General features: G+C 35.1%; 1 protein-coding gene across 1 annotated transcript in view; it reads left to right on the plus strand.

Moving 5' to 3' along the window:
- Window positions 1-22905, plus strand: part of PRIM2 (DNA primase subunit 2) — a 191365-nt gene that overhangs the window by 127324 nt on the left and 41136 nt on the right. The window contains exons 11-12 of the mRNA XM_033102426.1: window positions 15966-16092; window positions 22748-22830. Coding sequence (XP_032958317.1) covers window positions 15966-16092; window positions 22748-22830 — 210 coding nt within the window. The remainder of the gene's footprint in view (window positions 1-15965; window positions 16093-22747; window positions 22831-22905) is intronic.

Raw genomic sequence — 22905 nt, forward strand, 5'->3', positions numbered from 1 at the left:
AATCCCTATTTTGCATTGGTTCTTGTGAGGAGCAGCTATTACGTCTGTCAAGTCCCTAGCACAATGCCAGGCACATATAGGTGCTGTATGCATGGTTGTTATTGTCGTTTGCTTTAAAAATTACTGATAGTTAACAAAAACTCATTTTGTGCATATTAATGTGAAAGAAAGTAACTAAGCTCTTTGGTAGAAAGAGGAATTCGTAAGTACTATCAACTTGTCATTTATGGGAAGTGTCAATTTCTAATAATGTTCTCTTTTAAGGTAATAGACTTAATTGAAAATTAGTGTTGCAAAATTACGTAAACAGTTTTCTTGAAACCAAAAACATTGATGAGTATAATAAGTAAAGGAAGTTCTAAGCTTGGATTTCATTTTTATACATGAGCTCTTCCCTTTCTCCCTGAATGTTATCTTCTACTGTGTTCATTACTCAACCTTCTTAAAAAATAGAATTTAAACCCAAAGTTATAGAAGTAAAACTATAATTAAATGAGAAAAACTTATACATTAAAGCTCATCTTCCGCCTGTGAATTCTAAGGTGAATTCATAAGCCTCCAGCTTTCATTTCAGATCTCACTCTTTGCTTTGGTTGACTCTAGTAGTTTTCTTGCCCATTATTTTCTGTGGATGTGGAAATGAATTGTGTGTGCATGAGAAACCATCCTTTTAGTTCGTTAGCTCATTACGGTAGCTGCTGAGCCATGGTGACATCTTTAAGAAAGGTAATAGAAACACTGAGAAAATGTTAGGAATCAAAGTTAACTGAGGTGAAAGAGCTATGTATAATCCCTTTTTTTATTCTCCTATTTTATATAGGTTTGTAGTATTTTAGTACAAGGTAAATGCTTTTTTCAACTTTTTGATTTGATTCCTTGTGTGTATTGTGGAGTGGAAAATGTCTTACCATTTCTTTTGTGGTTACCTAGTTAACAAATATCTTTAATCTTGTGGAATTCATGAACTTGATCATGTATCCCATGCACCATCAGCAATCTTGGCCATCACAGTTCTCTTCTCTCTACTTTGAGGGCTTTCTCTTGGTACCATAAAAAGCATTGATGTTCTAACATTAAGATAATTTTTCTGATTATAAGTATTGTAAAATATTTGGATACTTAACATTGAAAGGATTGACTCCTTTCTGGGAATTCTAATGAAAAGGAATTAAGTGGCTTTCCAGGATCTGTAAAGATGCTTGTCAGTGTTTTGCCTGTAAATTGCAATTAAGTTAGGAGGAAAATAAACCATGTCATTCAACATTTTTTAGTAATCAAATTAATTGCATGATTGGAATTAAAACATTGAGATTTTTTGTTTTAAAAATAAAACAAACTGCGCTACATGATAATTGAGAGCGAGGTGTGCCACTAGCTCTCAATTGTATTTCATATTCTGTCATTCACAATAGCCACTTGTTATGCTCTCAGAATGTCAAATCATGACAATTTTTGAAGTGTTGTAAAAATGTAGGTGTTTGTTAGCAAAATCGATTTAACTTTTTACTGACATAAAGTAGATCTAATTTTATAATAGAGGTAACTTTTGGAATAATTATTCATGTTATATACTATACAATGTATGTTTAGTAGGATCTAGAAAAAATAAGTGACTATGATGTCTACTTTTCAAATGGGGAAAATATTAATAGGAGAAATAATCACACTCTGAAAATATTGTTAGGTGCTGGTCATATTTTGTATTTCAGATTTGTAACACCTTGATTTGAAAAATTACGTTTTCAGAGAAGGTGCTTTCTAGTTATTCAGACGTGAATTCAGATCTCAGTTCCACCACTGATTAGCTGTCCAGGCTTCATTAAGCAAGTTCCTTTATTACTCTGAACCTCAGTTTCCTTATCTCTAAAACAGTACTGAAGCCTTCTTCATAGAGTTGTTAGGACTTAAGCAAAATAAAGTCTGTAGGACAGTACCTATAACAGAGGAAGCATTGACTAAAAGATAGCTCTTACTGTAATTACAAAACAACTTCTTTTCCAGAAATTAAACCACAAGTGTTGGAATGTGAATTCAAGATAACTTTGATTTTAATTTTGGAATTACTGTTTCATGAGGAAGGAGACTATGTAGTTCACGCTCGTTGTCAGTTTTTAGTGAGAGATTCAGGAAAGTATAAAGTTTGTTAATATTCTGGTTGTAAAGCTGAGGAGCATTTTTTTTTCCAATTGATGTTACCTTCAAACTGGTGTCATTCGTACAATTTTTTTTTGCCCCTGAGATACTGACATTGGCAATTTAGACATAGAATTTTATTGGAAAAGTAAATCTATTTGATTTACATAATGATAAAATAATAAAGAAAGCCAGTGTTCCTCTAGTTCTTGCATATTCAAGTATCAAAAACCCAAATAAAAAATACATGAAAAGCGTTGTCTCATTTTTTAAACTTTTCAATCATTCCTCTTTAGAACACCTGTCATTTCTGTCAGAAGATTTTGCATAAACTTAGAATTTTACTGCATTATTATTTTGTGTTTTACGATGGCAAAATTAGAAATGACATATCTTCTTTAAATTATTATCAAAGCAAAAGTTCCTACATATCAATAAGGTAATGAATAAGAGTTTTGCTTGTTTTTTCCCTCCATGATTGCTCTACCCTGACTACAAGTATTATTAGACAGAGCACATAGCAGTGAATGCATTCTCTTTTTAAGTAAGAAACACAATGAAAATCAGGCTCACAAAATCAAAAATTATATTTGAGGATTCCAGCAAATTTGGCAAATTACTCATTCTTAACAGGGTTTATAGTTTCTAAAAGTTTAAATTCATAACTCATCTCCTCAGAGGAATGAGCAAAAATAGGCAATGCATATGAACTCTTGAGTCACCAGAATAGAGCTACCTTGATTCATGTGTAATCTGTGAGAGGGGCCTCCAGCCACCAAAGGTTCTGCCTCTGTGTCACTCTTGTACATGTTAAATCCTTAACATCTCAGTCTGTATTTGTTGGAAGGTTTCTCTATATTTTTCTTACCATTTATGAATATTTTATATCTATAGAATTTTTAAAACCTAGATTTTCTAAAACCATGTCTTTTATTTTCTGCCTCCTTTCTCCAATATAGTACTCCACAGTCAATTTCTTTAAGGAAAACAAAGTTTAATTAACAAACAAGATGCTGTCAGTGTAGTATAGCAAAAAGGGAAGAAAATACAGCTTAAAGCTCCTTTTTATTTTGCTTTGTTCAATCCCCTGTTGAATGAAAGCGTGTTGAGCAGTGGCCAAACCATGGAATTTGAGATTACTTGTTTCAATATTGAATAAAGGGCTCAGCTAAGAGAGATGGGTTTTAGTGGATATTTTTCCCCTTAGTGGAATTAAGGTGACTTTCCTTTATACATTGTGTCACCTCAATTTACGAGCTAAACAGCTTGGGTTTATTGGTCGGGTAGCTTAATTTTTCAGGTTTGTATGAGAAGATGTTTTCATAACAAAAGGGAAGAGTGGATAATAATCTTCTGAACCTTTAAAGAATTGAGATTTAACAGTTCATTATACATTTATATGTAATTTTATGTGCATACCTATGGACTTTAATTTGGAATTTTTGAAGACCCTTGCTGTCAAGAATAGTGGGCATTAGGCTTAGAAATATAATAGGGAGAAGTCCCTGCTGTCACAATTCACTGTCTGATAGCATTTAATACAGCTAAGAAAGAGAAACCTAAACCACACGGTGGGGTACATTCATTGCTTGACACAAGTTAGAGCAGCAAGTTTTGTGAATTGCAGATCGTTCACTATTATAAGATAAAACACATTCTTCATCATACATATAAATCATCTAATAGTAACTGCTTGGTGAAAATTACTACTGAACTTTCAAAAGTGATATTGTGCTTTTATTTATTTATTTATTTTTATTGGGGAAGGGGAACAGGACTTTATTATTGGGGAACAGTGTGTACTTCCAGGACTTTTTTCCAAGTCAAGTTGTTGTCCTTTCAATCTTAGTTGTGGAGGGTGCCATTCATCTTCAAGTTGTTGTCCTTTCAGTCGTAGTTGTGGAGGGCACAGCTCAGCTCCAGGTCCAGTTGCCATTACTAGTTGCAGGGGGCACAGGCCACCATCCCTTGCGGGAGTCGAACCGGCAACGTTGTTGTTGAGAGGACGCGCTCCAACCAACTGAACCATCCGGGAGCTCAGCGGCAGCTCAACTCAAGGTGCCATGTTCAATTTTAGTTGCAGGGGGCGAAGCCCACCATCCCTTGTGGGACTCACTCGAGCAATTGAACTGACAACCTTCTGGTTGAGAGCCCACTGGCCTATGTGGGAATCGAACCGGCAGCCTTTGGAGTTAGGAGCACGGAACTCTAACCACCTGAGCCACTGGGCCGGCCCCTGTGCTTTTATTTGTTTAGAAACAAATTAAGTGTATCAACTTGGGGATTATTAGTATGCAACAAATTACTCTTCAAAGCTGCACAAAGAAATATTAGTCCTGTAACTTTATGTGTTATGTTTCACATTACTGTCCTGCACATTTGTATGCTGTATAGGACACCGGAGGTGGCTTTCCAATTTAAAAGAAAATTATATGTTCAGTGGCTAGTACACTTGTGAGTCTAGAAGTTGTCATATCAGAGAGCCAATTTTAGATTTTCACAGCTATCTCCAGCTCTCCTTTTTTGTTATTACCTTGTCATTAAATCATTAAGTTCAAATTAATGTGTATTAGGAGTTCTTATTTCAGGAGCAGCTTTTCTTTGTAAAACACTGTGAAAAGTGATAATTTATAATAAATGTTTAATTTATGACATGATAAACTGAAAAAGATAGCTACTTTGACTTTATTTCTCTATTCTTCTGCTATGGCATTGGAAAAATAATCTTCCTGTTACTCAGTCATTTTATGTATAAAATGGTGATTGTATTAATAGTACTGCGAAAAGTATTGGAAATGTATTCAAAGTCAACTGCTTATATAATTTATGAGGCTGGCTTTGATTTTCTAATAATTATTTATAGGAAATATCAGGAAAAGGTAATTATTGTCATCATCGGCACCAAGAATAAATGTTTATTTAGTGCCTATCACACACTAGACAGTAAAAGGGGCATGAGACCCCAGCTGCTAGCTCTAAAAAGGAGCAAGGATCAACCTTGGGCTTCTCCATTCACTCAGCTCTACTCTTTTTTCTAGAAGGACAGCATTTTTTTCTAGCTCAGGCAGAGAGGAGAGACTGTGAAATGAAAGATTAATGTTTACTATTCATTTGATAAGTATTAGGTGGAACCATGTAAAATTGCCATTTATGTAGATAAAAAATATGTAATGTCATGGCAGTTGCATTTAGTCCCATTTAATATTTACAGAGCCACTTCTGGGTGCCAGGCTTTGTCATAGGAGCTAAAGGCACAGAAGCTAACAAAATAGATGCAGTTCCTGTCTTGGGGTTTACATTCTCATGTGTTCTACAGGCAGACCTCTCTTCCTCTAGACTCACATATATCCAACTGCCTACTCTGCATCTCCACTTGGGTGCTGAGTAGGCATCTAAACACGTTTAAACCAAGCTCCTGGGGAACAACAATACACATAGATTTTACCTGTTTTGTAGATAGAAATCACAGCTAGAAGGATCATGGATATGTGGCCTAGCCCAAGACCCCCCCGCCCCGCCCCCATCAAGATGATACAGCCAATAAACAAAGCAGTAATTTCTACCGTACCAAATGATGGTTTTTATTTATTGAATTTTTAAAAATACCAAGACATGACAATGGAGACTGGTAGACTAAACACAACTATGTTGTATTTGTTCTTTCTCATACATGGTGACAAGCTATTCTGCATCCTTCATGACATGGTAAATAGCTGAGATGTGTCATGATTCAGGGAATGAGTTCTGGATAGGGAATCAGCAGAGCTAGACCAGAGTTTCAGATTTGCTATTGAGGACCTCTGTTACTCAGGTATCCATCAGGAAATGTAGTAAGTTAACTGTTTCTACATACTTTAGTGATGTAGTGAAAATAGATGAGATAATTACCAAGTGGTTTGAAAATTCACTTTTTAGAAGCATTTTATATATATAAGATATAAGTAACAATTTTCATATTTATAGTTTAGTGTGTTTTTTTGTTTGTTTTTTGTTTTTGTTTTTCTTGACTAAGGCACTACAGATTTCAAAATTTTGTTTTTTAACGAAATACTTTGTTTTGAAATGTTGCAAACTATCTGATTTAGTCTTTGCTCAGTAGGCAGATTATTCTCCCTAATTGTTCTTTTGACCATGTTCATTATAATATATTATTGATAGAGTTAATTTTAAAATTTAATTCCTATGAAGGAATATATAAGAGATTTGTTAGGCTATTTAAAGTATCTTCTAACACTTAAAAATATGTACTTTAAAGTTGTTTTAAGTTGGGGAAATTGAAAAAAATATATATTTTCCTGGTTTGCCTCTTCATCCTTTTCTGTTAGCATACTCCCGATATATAGTTAATTCAAAAGAATAGTGGGGCAACATGAATGCAGTTTCTTAACGAGATAACAAATCAAATTTGAGAAGCCAACAGATAACCTAAAGCCATACAATATGTTTACATAGCTTTCCCTTGGTAGAGCCATCTTCCTGCATTGCTGAGAACGCAATCCGTCAGTAATTCAATTTAGTTACATTTCGTTATAAGAAAGCAGCCACTTTGTTTTGAGACTTTAATTCTGATCCTTATCATAACTCACAAGTTGAAGTAACCTATCATTACTGTGGTACCTGTGAGTAACAGGTCAGTAAAAGGGGAGAGGAAGAAGGTTTTCTCTTCAGTCATGAATATTTCATTATTTCTTAGATAGATATTTTCCTGGGGTTTGACATGCTATTCCTTTGTATCAAATAATATTTATATGTTGGTTATATAGGTAAATGATATAATGTTGCAAGGAAAAAAAAACCCACCAAAATAAATCTGAAAATTCGTTTAATTTTTCCATACCAGGTATCTTTGAACTATGTATTAATAAGATAACAGGAAGTTGAACAACCCCTGTAACAAATCCACCTTTCTTATACTTTATTTTGGTTAGCATAGTAATATGATGTAACTTGTGGAGCTCTGCAAGACTTGCTAGATGTTACAGTAAATTAAAATGGCTTTACTTAAATATACGGTAATTTTCCCTTTGTTGTTATGATAGAAAACCTTTCTGTTTCCCTTATACAACATATTTTAAGCAAATTGAAAATTATCACTAAGTTCTAATAGCAGAAGCTGTTTCTAGAATTGTTGCCACTTTAAGATTTTAACCTAGTTTCAGAAGAGATGACCTGTGTTTCCTGGGTCATAAATGCTTTTACGTGTGTTTATCATAACGTGGTAGAAAGAACATGAACTTTGAGCAAGGCATAAAAAGGTGTCAGTCCTGACATGACATTTTACTGTGTGTTTGAACATTTCACTTAATCATTTCAAACCTCAATTTTCCAGGCTGTAAAATAGGAATGGTGACACCAATTTTGTAGGGTTGTTAGGAGATTCAAATAAGCGGATTTATGTTATGCCTAGTCCACTGCCTGGTATGTAAACTTTTTATTTAAAAAAAATTTTAGACTTATATATAAGTTGCAAAAACAGTACCAAGAGTTCCACATACACTTCCCACCTTCCCCTAATATTAACATCTTACGTAGCTGTTATACCGTCATCAAAATCAACAAATTAACAGTGGCGCAAGGCTATTAACTAGAGATTTTATTCAGATTTCACCAGTGTTTCACTGACATCTTCCTGCTGTTCCAAGGGTCATTGAGGAGTGCATTTAGTTGCCGTGTCTCCTTAATCTTTTCTAGTCTATGACAGTTTCTCAATCTCGTCTTTCATGACCTCTATACTTTTGAAGGGTCCTGGTCAGTTTTAGGTAGACTGTCCTTCACTTTGGGTTTATTTACTGTTTTCTCAGGATTAGATTGAGGTTATGCATTTTGGGCCAGAACATCACAGGACTGATGTTCCCTCTGATGCATCATTATCAGGGGCACATGGCCTTAACATAACTTATTACTGGGATATGTAACTTGATCACTTGTTAAGCTGGGGTCTGCTGGGCTTCTCCACTGTATAGTTACTATTTTCTCCTCAAAATGTCTTGGGACAGATACTTTTAAACTATGTAAATGTCCTGTTTACCCACTAATTTGGCATCCTTTGGTGGTTTTTGCCTGCAACTATTATTAGTACGACTGTTCTAGTGACTGTTTTCTCTTTTTCTACCCTTCTAGATCTATTAATTGAAGTTCTTCTGTAAGGAAAAGCTGTCCCTTTCCCCCCATTTATTCATTTATTTATGTCAGTATGCATGGATAGCCTATGAATTATACACTTCATTCTATGTGTTCTAATTCAGTGCTATTGTTGTTTATTTTGTTACTTAAATTGTTTCAGTTTTGGCATTTGGGAGCTCTTTCAGGTCTGTTCTGGGGCCCTTTTCACATGCCCCGCCCTCCTTTTGAGCACATCTCTCTGGCACCACAAGACACTCCAGGCTCATGTTTTCCCTGCCTTGGTCCTAGAATCAACTGGTTCTCAAAAAACAAACAAACAAACAAAACCAACTTGTAAAACCTCTTCAAAAATAAGTTAGCTACCGTCACTCAACATACTTTTTCTAATTCTTGATAAAATATTTTGTGTATTGCTCTTTTGATCTCCTTCTGATGCAGCCTTAGGGAATTTAGTCTCACCAAGTGGGAACTATTGGTTTCTGACCTTTGGAGAGAAACCAAACACTTGCCTGTAACAGAAAGCAACAGATCTCCTCTTTGTCCCTGAACTTGTAGAGGGACAATTTGGCTTGTCACTATAACATGAAACTTTGTTTCATGCCATTGTCATTTTGGAGGATGATATATTCCTTCTATCATGTATTGCTAGCTTTTAAAATCTAATGTAAGTTTTTCTTGGGGTGATCTGTACTGTAGCCAAACTTAAAGGACTAGAAGATGATGTGTAATCTAATAAGTGAAATATCTCATTATATTGTGGTGACTTTGGGAAAATCACTTATCTGTTTAGCAGGTCATTTTTAGAGTTATTTTGGAGCAAAGTTTATAATTTTGATGGAAGTAAAGTGTGCTAAAGATCTTGTCTTTTTTGTAGAGTCTGATTCATTTTTGGCATTGATAGAAAAATATACATTTTAATATGCCATGAGTAACCACTACAGGGTGGTCACTATTTATTCAAGACATTCTGACACTGAAAGATTAGCAGTCAAGGTGGGGAGAGGAATACCAGCAACTGTAATCAAAAAGAAAACTGGAGTGACAGTATTAATGTCACACAAAATGCAGTACAAGGGGAAAAGTGTTGAACGGGATAAATACATATTTATACAAGGTGTATTACACCAAGAACATATTTGCTAATTATGAACTTTTATGCACCTAGAAACATATAATTGAAATATACCTATATATGTAAATATTTATAATAAAAATATTTAGATATTTCTTAACATTTGTAGGATTAGGGAATTATATTTTTGTAATCATCCTGGAATCTTCAAAACCTTAGACTTATTCCATATTATATATGTTACACACATACACACACTAGGTTGTTAGTACTATCTTGAAATATCTTTTTAACACTCAAGTTAAATCTATAAAATTCTATCATAATAGAAAGTTAGTTCTAGAAAACACTTGCTGTGGATTAAAGTTGCTAGGTAAGGCAATCTAGAAAAGCAAACAAAAAAATTACAAAAAGCAATCTGGGAAAATAAGAAAATAGTGTTAAAGTAAGCTTGCAGAAGTTAAATAAATTTACATTTAATTTTTTACTTCGAACTGTTGGTAAAAATCAATTCTTACATCTGTGAAGAAGGGAGCCTTTTCCTTGGAGATTAGAAGTCCTCATCAGTGAATTTCTGTGCAGTCTTTGACTGCAGGCTTGGATGATGTTTTCGTTTTCCTCCCCTTGTTTCCAGTGAGTGGAAAGATCAATTTATTCAAGCTGAGCCAACTCATCTTAGACTAGAACGTCTACATGTCAGCCAACTCCTGTGGTTTTTCTGGTGATATTTGTTTTATGTTGGCTTTTTTTCCTACCAGTGAGATAGTGACTAAGTTGACCGCCTGTTATGAGTTACTAAATTGTCCTTTAGGCTATAAGTATGTGATTCAATAAATACTTTTACTTTTGTGAATGAGGGTTGTCTGTGGTTTCTGTCTTCAACTTTGGGCAAATTATACTTAGAATCTTAATAAATTGTCATCCACTTTTATGTCAGTGGTATTTATCAGTGAATAAAGTACACTTCTAAAACAATGCTGAAAGTTCCATCATTAATCTCTCCTTTTCTTAGTATCAGGCACACTGGCTGAACTGATAGCCAATTAAAATTACGCAACCCCCCAGCCCATTACCTCCAGGTTGAATTGTTGAGGCCTCTATTTAAGTAATATGTTAAGTTACAGTGTTTAGTGGTAGGAATTTGCTAATCGTCTTGTCACGGAAAGTTAACAGAGTAATACATGTAAGATTAGCTTTCAGTCCTCTGGTAGAGATGAGCCAATGAATTTACAGTACAAAAAAGATTCTGTTCGCCCTAGTAAACATTTAGTGGCAGCTGCAGTTTTCTGGACTTTGTGTTTGGCATGGGGTTTACAGAAGTGAATGAGAGGTGATTGAAATAGGCAACGCAGGGACTAGGGTTCTTTTCCCAACTCACTCTGCAATTTAGGGTTAGACCCTCTGTTCCTTGCTTTTCTACATCATAATAGCTGCACACTAGATGATGTCTAAAGCCTGTTAAAGCTCAAATTCTGATTCTGATAAGGAAGCTAAATTTGCTAAAGCTCCAGATAGAGTTGCCAGTTCAATAAGCGATGGTGTATTCTGCATTCTTTCCTATCTGTTTTTCATATTCCCCTTTCTCTGATTTTGCACTCCAGTTCCTTATGATGGCCCCAACTGTAGAGTATTACAGGAGGAGGAATACCAAGTGTGCCTGGTAACTTGAAAGCATGCTGAAGCACTACTTAGCATTTTTTCATTCAGATATTTAACTTCAAGTTTGCCGTTTTTTTTTTTTATTCTAAAATTACGGTAAATTTGAAACCAAATAATTAATAAGTGAGTGGCTTGTTAGACCTACCGTTCCTTTTGAGAATAGAGACTTATCTCTGGTTTTCACTAGAATCAGAAAAATTTTGTTTTCCTGTGGTTTAGTGTGACTTTCACATGTCCTGAAGCAACTGAGTGACAGGAGGGAAGCAGCCTGTCGTTGAATGTTTGCCATGAATGACTGACAGTTATCATAGTTTTTTATTCATTTTCTCCATTTATCATTTTGTACCATTTTCTAGAAAGTAGAAGACTAGGATTGTAATTCCAGCTTTTCCACTGGAATTACTTTATTCCTAAGTAATTGGAGTAACTGTTCACTCTATCTCTTGAAACCTTAGTTTGCTCGTTTATAAAATAGGGATGCCTAATTCTTGTACCTTCCAGTAAAGGATCTAAGAATTATTATTTTGTAACTGCTAATGATCTATACAAATGTAAGCTATTAGTATTGAAACATCACTGAATAGTACTTTATTTTTTATTGTTAATAACAATAAACAATACAGAGTAGTGCATTTGTACTAAATTCCCCATTAGGAATTTATAAATGATGTTCTTACGTAATATCTGACTGAATAGATACAATTAGAATGATATAGATCACAGATGACCCTCAAATCTTGTTTTGTGAGTCTATTTGGGTACAATCTTGTATAGTACAAAGTGAAAAAGACTCACAAACCTACTAGCCCACATACCACCTGCATTCCTGAGCAGAGGGCTCTTTTAGTTTCCTCTGACGATTATGGCAGGATTTTGATACACAGCTGGTATTTCTTTTGATCTGTTGGCTTCACTGAAAGTGGTCTGCTCAATCAACTACATCATCAGATTACATAGGATCATTCCATTTAGTACTTTTCTGTGGGTTTTGCCATTTCATTTTCTAACAAAGTAGTCTATCAAAATTATAAAATTTTAGCTTGACCCTTTCTCAGGGGAAATTCAAGAAAAAGAAAATCTGCTTTCTCTGGGGTCTAGAACTGAAAATGTTCTCCATGACTACAGAGAAAGGGGTTAGGGTGTAAAAATGGAGAACATATGTCCTATTTTCTTGGATGAAACAGTAGGGGAGGAAAAACCCTTTTTCTTCTGCTCATCTTAAATTCTCCAGCTGGGGTCCTGTAAATTAGACTGACAAAAGACAGATTTACAAGAGAAAAACAAACAGATGTGCCTGCTTTATCATTTTTCTTGAGTTCCATTGGTAACATAGTGCCCCTGAAAATAATTTGCTGCTGTCTTTGGCAGAAATGAAGATTGGTGTGTTGCCAGCACCACAGCTGGGATGTCAGGACTAATTTGGGAGGTCGCAAACTGCCACTCACCCACCTTTAGATCAGTATTTATTTTCTGCATTTCCCATCACTGGATGAAGAGGCCTAGGGAAGCCAAGATGGAAAAGTGTGTTCTTCACTTAATTCCTATGTAAATACTTAGAGATGTTCCTTTGAGTTGTGGACATGGACACTTAGAATGTATTCTCTAAAAGAACACCTAACAGCAAATGTACTTTCTGTATAATATTTCAATAGTTAGCCAGTCTGAAAACTAGAGAAGACTATTTGATAAATATGCAGATAGTCTGAAAGCTTTTGTATACACACACACACACACACACACACACACGCACGCACACACGGTAAATAAATTGGAATGAAGAGAGGTGAAAAATACTGATTTAGCTTTTCTTCCTTTAGAGAGAGTAACTATCCATTACTTTAACAGAATTACTGACCAGAAAGTTCTTTGAGTATTTTCTGATGAACATATAAATCTTGTATCTAATTAAATTCTGTTCATACCTAAAAGTTTGCACAAAAAGATTGATTGTAGTTTATGACTAACAAACAGAAGTTGTTCATAAAAGATGTGTGCTAGAACTTTTAACATTCTTGTTCTCACCACTGAAATTTAACGATAATTTTAAAGTTTGTCTTCTTTTTTGGAAAGCTTTCTTCTAGTTGAAATGCCTTTTGTTTTCCTGGTTGTGGATTTCTGTTTTGCTGGTTGTAGATAGGTAGTTAGGAAGCCATAAGCTACTGATAGTTGAAAATTCCAGCAGTCTTTTTAAAATAGAAATTGATAAGCTGATTCTAAAATTTATGTGGAAATGCATGGATATAGAATACCCAAAGTAATATTGGAAAAGAACAGGCAGGAGGACTTACATTATCTGAATTTGACGCTTAACTCTAAAGATTTTGTAATGAAGACAGTGTGACACTGGACAAAGGATGGATGGATGGATGGATGGATGAATGGATGGATAGATAGATATAGATCAGTGGTATACAGCGTCCAAAAATAGATCCGCACGTTTATGGTCAAATTTGGCAAGGGTACCAAAGGACTTAGTTAGGAAGGGAAAGTGTCAACAAATGGTGTTGGAAAAGTGTTTATCCACATGGGGATGAAGGGTACCAGGATACGCCATCCTAAAATACGCCACTTGGGACTAAGGATTGTTTTGAGCTACAGGAAGTTGAGAACTAGCAAATTCAGGAAAACCTCTTTACCTCCCCTAAGTGCCTAAAAATAAAGTATAGATTTCCCTTTTAAATAAAGAAAATATGCATTTATAAAGATGTGTCTGGGCCCTCAATCATCTGGCTACCTCCTTGAGTCTCACTTCTTTGTAAAACTCCCATGCATGTGCTTACGCACATATGTAATCAAACTTGTTTTTTTCATGTCAGTCTGTCTTTTATTATTTAGATTTATGGGCCCCAGCAATTGAACCTAGGTGGGTAGAGGGGAAAAGATTTTGCCTCCACTATAGAAAAAAAACTCACACCAAACACAAAAATTAACTTGAGATGAATCAACATCTAGACTTAAAAGCTAAAACAGAACACCTTCTAAAGGACAACATAAGAGAGTATGTTTGAAACATAGCTTAGAGAGGACCATAAAAGAGCTGATAAATAGGGGTTCATCAAAAATGAAAACATCTGCTCATCTTATCAGAAGATAACATCAAGAACATAAACAAGCCACAAACTGTGAGAAAATGTTTGTAACACCTGTGCAAGCATACCTCGTTTTATTGCACTTCACTTTCTTGAGCTTCACAGATGTTGCTTTTTTTTTTTCCTCCCCTAAACTGAGGGCAAGACTCTCCACCAGCAAAAAGATTGCAAGTTGCTTTATTGCAGTACTTGCTTTATTTCGGTGGTCTGGAACTGAACCTACTATATCTCCAAGGTTATACTTGTATTTGACAAAGGGCTTGTATCCAGAATATATAAAGAATTCTTACAATGGAATAATCAAAAGAATGGAATAATCAAAAGAAGGCAATTCAGTTTTTTAAATGGGCAAAAGAGTTGAATAGACACTTCACAAAATAAGGCATGTCACTAGCCAAGAAAGAAACATGAAAAAGGTGCTCAACCGTTTTAGTCATCAGGGAAATGCAAAAGGATATGCCACTACCCCCTTCCTAGAAAGGCATTTTTAACTAGAAGCAATGTCACACTTTGGGGAGAATGTAGAACTCTCAGGCATTGCTGGTTGGTGTATAAAATAATACAGCCACTCTGGAAAAGAGTTGGCAATTCCAACAATTCCACTCCTATGTAATTATCCAGGAGAAATGAAAATATAAGTCCACAAAAGTCACCTATTAGAATATTCATGCAGCTTTACTGATAACAGACCACAACTGGGAAAGCCCAGGTGCCCATCAGTAGCAGACTAGATAAACTGATACATTCATACAATGGAGCACTACTCAGCAATAAAAGGGACAACTACTGTTAATGTAATGGCATATGATAAATGTCAGAAACATAAAAAGCCATGAACTCAGGCACAAAATACTTGATACTGTATGATTACATTTATATAAAATTGTAGAATAACTAAAACTACACTGACCAAAATCAGATCAGTTGTGGCTTCTGGAAATGGGGGAAGGGAAAGAATGTTGTCTGAGAAGAGGAACAGGGGAACTCTGGGGGTTGATGGAAATGTTGTATCTCTTGATAGGGGTACAGGTTACACAGTGCAGTGATTTGTCAGAAACAGTCAAACTGTAGACTTGAGTTCTGCGCATTTCACTATGTATAAATTATGATATCAAATTTAATAATTTCACCCCAAAAAACCACAGTATTTTCCCATCTCTTATTCTGATTCTCTTTCCTACTTTCCTTTAAGTATTGGACAGCTTAGTTCCATTACACAGTTTGTTTTTTTAATTCCTATCGCACCCACTTTGAAGTCCTTTCTATCCCATGAGCTTGTTCTATAAACGTGGGGTCAGGAGTTCCAGGTAGGAGGCAATTCATCAAGCATTTGCTGACTACTTGCTTTGTGTGGTGAAAATCCAGAGGAAGGGGTTAATTATGTGAAGAGGCATTTCCTAAGGAGAGTGAGTAGGATGCAGGAATTCTGGGAAAACCAGGATAAGGGGAATACAGAGGAGGCTCAACTGATTTACAGCTAGTGTAAAATTTGGAATCATACCAAGAAATGGGCAAATTAATTATTCTACTCAGGAAAGGATTATCCTCATCCTTAAACTAAACACAAACATCAACTGTTTTAAACACAAACATTAACTGTTTCTACCTAAGACATTTTTTCCTCTAAGTTTTGCACCTTAAAAAATTATTTGCATCATAAAGGACCCAAGTGATAAATATATATATATATATATATATATATATATATATATATATATATATATATATAAAATGAATGTACATCTGCCCATAAATGCTGAAACATCTGCCCATAAATACTGAATTGATTTTAGAAAATATCACTTTGCAGTCTGTGATTCTAGCTGGCACTGCTGACACCATTAGTACAGCATTGGCTTACTTTGTCTGTTTCTTTTTCCTCCAATCAGTTCGATAAAGGCTACTCTTACAATATCCGTCACAGCTTCGGGAAGGAAGGGAAGAGGACAGATTATACACCGTTCAGTTGCCTGAAGATTATTCTAACCAATCCACCAAGCCAAGGGGATTATCATGGTAAGTGCTTCCACTTGGAATGTTTGTGAAGTACGGGAATGCAAGAGCTCTGGAGGAGACACTGAAACAGTGGAATGGCTTTTTGCATTACTGACGGGAACTAGTTTGTAGCTTATGTCAGTCATCATTGTCAAGCCAGAGCTCCCTTACTCTTCTACTGATTTGTCTTATTACTGAACTGGGTCAGACAGAAGAAATTCATTCTGTCGTGCTTCTGTTTTGCTGGACCAGGCTCTTTAGTTCTCAATTTCCTCCTTCACTTCCTGTTGTCTGTCTTTTCTCATGTTCTGCAAGTGTTTACAAGACTGATACAAGCTCTTCAAAACATTTTGAAATGGAATACCTCAAATTTTAGGACATCCATTAATTTTCAAAAGACTGCTGAGGAAAAGTGTGTTTTATTCTCATTACTATCATCAGATTAACAAACACAGACTAAGTGAGGAATTTAAAATGTGGTATCAAACACCAATCAATTTGCTGAGTTGTAGGTTTAAAAGTAATCTGTGTTAAACCATTTTCTGTAGATTTCTGAGTTCAACAGCTTTTTATAAATAGTTCTCTGAGCATACCCTGGCAAGCTCCTCATTTGTCTGGTATGTCAGAGAATTATTTAATAGTCCATATTAGTAAATTTTCTAGATTACGAAGCTTACTTCAGTATATGTCAAAACTTTAGGTTTTGGCATCTTAAATGAAACTCTTAAAAATTAGCACATGCTTTTAGGCTGTTAAAGATCAAATAATCACAAACAGAATTTTAGGAAAGATACTGTTTGTGTCCAGAACATTAGAAAATACCGCTACATTCATATTTAATAGATGAAAAGGTGGCCAGTCCTAGTGGTATCCACAGCAAGTAGTTTTATCACTTGTGTCAGTCACTTCACGTACCTTTTAGAAATGCAGATTCTTAAACCCCACCCTGAGTTATATAAAATCAGATGTATTTGCAAGTTCTCTGGATGATTATGTTTTCTTAACTTTGAGAAGCACTGACCAGATACTTCTGTTGAGAAAGCCTATAGCTTTTCTTAGCAGGCACATCAGTTAGGTTAACTTACTTTAGCTTAGCCAAGTAAAACTCCCAGGATTCTTCTGTCCATTTCTAGGTCCTAGCTTTTGTCACTCAAGTGGTTGATTTTTATTAGCTTAAATGCAGCATTTTTATGTTTCTTATTCCTGTTGAATTGTATCTTATTTATTCCAGTCCATTCTGTTTGTTTTATTTTGTTTTTAATTTAAACCATCAGTTAAAAAATATTATACTTAGCAAACACTCAGTGACCTCATATTATTTATTAGGCACATTTATTTATTCTTTTAAAGAAGATTAATAAATATTTTTTAAGAGCAGTTTTACATTCATATCAAAATTGAGCAGAACTTACAGAGTTCCCATATACTCGCTTCCCCCACACTTGCACAACCTTTCCCACTGTTGACATCGTGCACAAGAGAGGTTTGTTATGTGTGAGCTGAGAAGAATGTGTAATCAGCTATTGTTGGCTGTAGCTGTTTTATAGATACCAAGTATATCCAGTTGATTGGTTAGTGGTACAGTTGTGTTCAACTCTATTAATAGTTGCTGATTTCCTGCCTTCTGGATCTGTCCATTTCTGATAGAGAGGTGTTGAAGTCTCTTATGGTGGATTCATCTAAATCTCCTTGCAGTTCTAAAAGTTTTTACCTTGTGTATTTTGATGCTCTGTTGTTAGGTGCATGTATATTAAGGACTGTTATGTCTCCTTGGAGTAGTCATCCCTTTATCATTTTGCAATATCCTAGATTAATTTCCTTGCTCTGAAACCTGCTATGTCTGAAACCAATATATCTTCTGCTTTCTTTTGATTTATATTAACAAAGTATATCTTTCTCCATCACTTTACTGTTAATCTATATGTTTCCTTACATTTAAAGTAGCTTTTTTCTACACAATATATAGTTGGGTCTTGTTTTTCAATTCACTCTGACAATCTCTTTTTAATTGGTATATTTAGACCATTGATGTTTAAAGTAATTATTGATATAATTGGATTAATATCTGCCATATTTGTTACTGTTCTATATTTTTTTGCCCTTATTTTTTGTCCTCCACACTTTTTATGACTTTTGTGGTTTTGAATGAGCATTTGATATGATTCTCTTTTTTTTCTTTCTTAGCATTCCATTATACTTCATTTTGTTACTTTTTTAAAGTGGTTTTATTTTAAGAGTTTTCACTACACATTTCTTACTAATCCAAGTCCCCTTTCAAATCACGCTATACTATATCATGGGTAGTGCAAGTACCTTATAATAATGAAATTTTAATTCCCTGTATCATTTTGTCATTCTTTTCATTTATACATAAATATATACACACATAGATACATAATTGAATACATTGTTCGTAATATTTTGAATAAACTGATCAATTAAGAATAAGAAAAACAAAAGCTTTTATTTTACCTCTCCTTATTCTCTGCTGTGCCTTTCTTTAGTTCGATCTGTTTCTATCCTATATCATTTTCCTCTTTGAAGAACTTCTTTTAACATTACTTGCAATGCAGGTTTACTGCATTGAGGCTATTGAGGCAGTAAATTACCTCAATGTTTGCTTGTCTGAAAAAGTCTTTATTTCTCCTCTCAAAGGACAATTTAGCAGGGTACAGAAATCTAGGTTTGGAAGGTTTTTTTCTCTGAACACTTTAATTATTTCACCCCACTCTCTTCTTGCTTTCATAGTTTCTGAGAATAAGTTAGATACAATTGTTATCTTTGCTCCTCTGTAAAGGTATTTATTATCTTGGGCTTCTTTCAAGATTTTTTTTCTTTATTTTTGACTTTATGACATATGGATATGATATACCTAGGTGCATTTTTTGTGTGTGTGTGGCATTTATTCTTCTTGGTGTTCTCTGAGCTTCCTGGGTCTGTCTATGTTTTGGTGTCTGACGTTAATTTTAGGGAAATTCTCTGTCAGTATCGCTTCAAATATTGCTTCTATTCCTCTCTCTTTCTTCTTCTGGTTTTTCCATTATTCACATGTTACACTTTTCATAGTTGTTCTACAGTTCTTGGATTTTCTCTTCTTGGTTTTGTTTTGTTTTGTTTTCTTCAGTCTTTCCTCTTTTTCATTTTTTCAAGTTTCTATTGGCATATCCTCAAATTCAGAGAGTCTTTCCTCAGCCATATTTACTAATAAGCCCATAAAGGCATTCATCATTTCTGTTACGGTGCTTTTGATCTTTAGCATTTTTGTTTCACTTTTAGAATATTCATCTCTCTGCTTATATTACATATCTGTTCTTGCATGTTGTCCACCTTTTCCATTAGAGCCCTTAGCATATTCATCATAGTTATTTTCAATTCCTGGTCTGATAACTCCAACATCCCTGTCATATCTAACTCTAGTTCTGGTGCTTGTTCAGTCTCCTCAAGCAATATTTTTTGCCTTTTCCTATGCCTTGTAATTATTTGTTAAAAAACAGCTATGACATACCGGGTGAAAAGAACTCCTGTATATGAGCCTTTAGTTATGTGGCTGTAAGGTGAGGTGGAGGGAGGTGATCTGTAGTCCTATGATTAAGTCTCAGACTTGTTGTGAGCCTGTGGCCTTGGGCTATGAACTTCAATAGTGATTCTCAGTCATCTCCCTCCTGCTCCTTAGGTAGGACAGGACGGGTAGAGGAGGCGAGAGTGGGATATTTCCTTTCCCCAAGTGGGTTAGTTTCTGATAAACCCCACCAGTTTAGTCTGGTAAAATAGTGCCTCCCAAGCTCACGCCTTCTTCTTTTTATTATTATTATTATTTTTTAAATTTATTGGGGTGACAATTGTTAGTAAAATTACATAGATTTCAGGTGTACAATTCTGTATCACATCATCTATAAATTACATTGTGTGTTCACCACCCAGAGTCAGTTCTCCTTCCATCATATGTTTGATCCCCCTTACCCTCATCTCCCACCCCCCAACCCCCTTACCTTCTGGTAACCACTAAATTACGTTCCCCAGATTAATTTTCAAAACCCCGTGGCCATCTCGTGGTTACTGATTGTTTTCTAATCCCCTCACCTTCCCCTTTACCCCCACCCCCCGCCCATCTAGCAACCCTCAGTTTTTCCTCTTTGTCTCCAAAACTGTTTCTGATTAGTTCATTCACTTATTCTTTTCTTTAGATTCCGCTTATAAGTGAGATCATATGGTACTTATCTTTCTCTGTCTGACTTATTTCACTTAACATTAACATAATGTTCTCTAGGTCCATTCATGTTGTTGCAAATGGTAAGATTTCTTTCTTCTTTATGGTTGCGTCAGGCCTTCTTAAGAACAGTTGCTCTGGAGCATTTAAAAATGATCCTTTTTCCCTCCTTCTGCCAGAAGCATGTATGGATTTCTCTTTGTTATTCACTGTGAGGATTGGGTAGAGATTCTGGAGGTTAAACTTACAGAAGTGCGGGGTCTCCCTATAATTGGGTCTTCTTGGGAGTTTTTAACTCTTAGAATTGCCCACACTAAGACTCCAGCAATTTGCCCTGGTTTTCCTACCCCAGCACCAGTTCCTGCAGAGATTTCTTTTCTGCTAAGTTAGGATCCTCTGTATCTGCCTCTCTCTTCAATTTGGGGGGCAGTGAATTGCCTTGTAACCTCACTTCTTGGGTGCATCCAAGAATATTGCTCATTTTTCAGTTCTGCTTTTTATTTATTTGGATGGAGTGGGAACTTCTAAGCTCCTTACACACTGGACTGGAAATCAGAAGTCTCTATCCTTTTATTTTTGTGTTATTTGCAGCACTAAATAGTCTCCTAGGTTGACATTTCATTAAGCAGCATGGCCTGAAAGGGTTGTTCAACCACTTATGAATCTATGTAGGTATAACTATATTCCAGACTATGTTTTTCCATGTCTTCCACAAATGTGTATTGGGAAGCTTTGTCGAACACTTAGCTGAAATCAGTATTAGCTGTTTATAAATTCTCTTCTTCAGTTATCTTGTTGATTCAACCCTTTCCAATTTTAAAGATCATTCTGTTTGATGTGGAAGATACAAACAAAGTAGGAGTTGCTGAGTGCTGCTTTCTTTCCATCATCTGCTAAAATAACACCAGCTTCTTAAGTAGTAGACTGTTTCTTTTGTTTTCCTCTTACTGCTGAGCATAGCTTTAAAAGACTTTTTTTGTATGTGTGATACTTAGTACTTTGTCAATCTTCAGTTTCTTCCTGGCTTTGCCCTTTCTTACAGGTTTAGGCATTATTTCAAATATTAATATTATTTGGGTAACTCAGTCTCTTTGTGTGTCCTTTAATACTTCTGGGCTTAATCCAGAATTCCATGTGCAGCCTCATCTCTTTCTCATTGTGATCCTTTACAATTTTATTTATTAAGACTTTTTGAGGATTATAATGACAGCTAACACACACTGAGTGCTTAGTGTCTTCCAGGAGCATGTGAGAGCTTCATATTCCATTCTCACAAGAGCTCAATGAGTGATTATTTCCCTCCCTGGACACAAACTGAAGCTGAGTCAACAAGATGCAAAATTTGCCTAAGGTCTCCCAGCTAGCAACTGTTAAACTGAGGTTCAAACTCAGGCAGTATAGCTCTTAACTATGCTACACAGCTTCTCAAGATATTTCCTTGTACTAAAAATTATTACAATTTTAATCAGTAAATTGTATACTATGAATACTGCAAATTTTATAATTTGCAGGTATCCCATGTTATTACCATCAATGTTTTTATTCATAGTTAAAATTTTTGGTAAACATATTTATTTGGCCTGGAGGCTCTTTTCCATTATTTTTGCCCCTACCAATGTCTTATTGATTTCATTAAAAATGCACAATTATTTCTAATTACTTATAGATTTATCATTTGTATGACTGAAAAAATAATCTGGCTTCTTGTATTAAAGTATAAAATAGGTATTTTATGTCATTGTTTCTTATTAAAATATCTAAATTTTTTTAGATTTTGGCCTAATACAGCTTTTACATTTCATTTCCTTTCAGTTCTTATTTATGCAAATATTTTTAGTAATCCATCTTTTGTTTTTCTCATGAAATAATATACAAGTGACATGTATCTACTATAAATTGTTTTTCTTTGAAGCGCTTTCTTATTTGCCCATTTCATCCCCATCCGTGATTCATCTAAATTTATATCGATTCTACTTTATGGGAAATAGGCATAGAATTTACATGTGAAAATGATGTGTGATTTTTATATTTATTAGTTTGCACATTTTTATTTTTGTTTACACTATCTTCCTTGTATGCCTTTTATGTATTTTTTTAAACTAGAAAAAGTATATGTGAGATTGTATTAAGTTTTTAGATAAAGTGTTTTATGACTGCTTTGTGATTGTCTTTGCTTGTTAGCAAGTAGCACAATTAAAACTGTTTCCTCTTCCTAGTGAATGGGCATCTTAGCCTGAAAATGCTGTAATGTTTTATGTAACTCTTGAGCCTGTAGTACCCTGATAACCGTGCAGCTAAGTCGTCATTTAGATAAAGAGAGGAAAGCAGTTGCACCCATGGGCAATTAACTTTTTTATTAATAAGCTGTTAGACAATTAAGGGGAGCTTAGACAGTCTCTCGAGTGTGGCATAGTACTAAGTCCTGAGAAAATAACCTTGTTGGTGTGCTGGCTTGTTTTTTGTTGTCAGGGTGCCCATTCCGTCACAGTGATCCAGAGCTGCTGAAGCAGAAGTTGCAGTCATACAAGATCTCTCCCGGAGGGATAAACCAGGTAGGTCAGATACTGTTCTGCATCCTCAGTAATGAGGCGTCAGACAGTTCCTCTCAGTTTCATTTAATGTTCTTG

The sequence above is a fragment of the Rhinolophus ferrumequinum genome, chromosome 3 (genome assembly GCF_004115265.2).
Source record: "Rhinolophus ferrumequinum isolate MPI-CBG mRhiFer1 chromosome 3, mRhiFer1_v1.p, whole genome shotgun sequence".
Classification (NCBI taxonomy): domain Eukaryota; kingdom Metazoa; phylum Chordata; class Mammalia; order Chiroptera; family Rhinolophidae; genus Rhinolophus; species Rhinolophus ferrumequinum.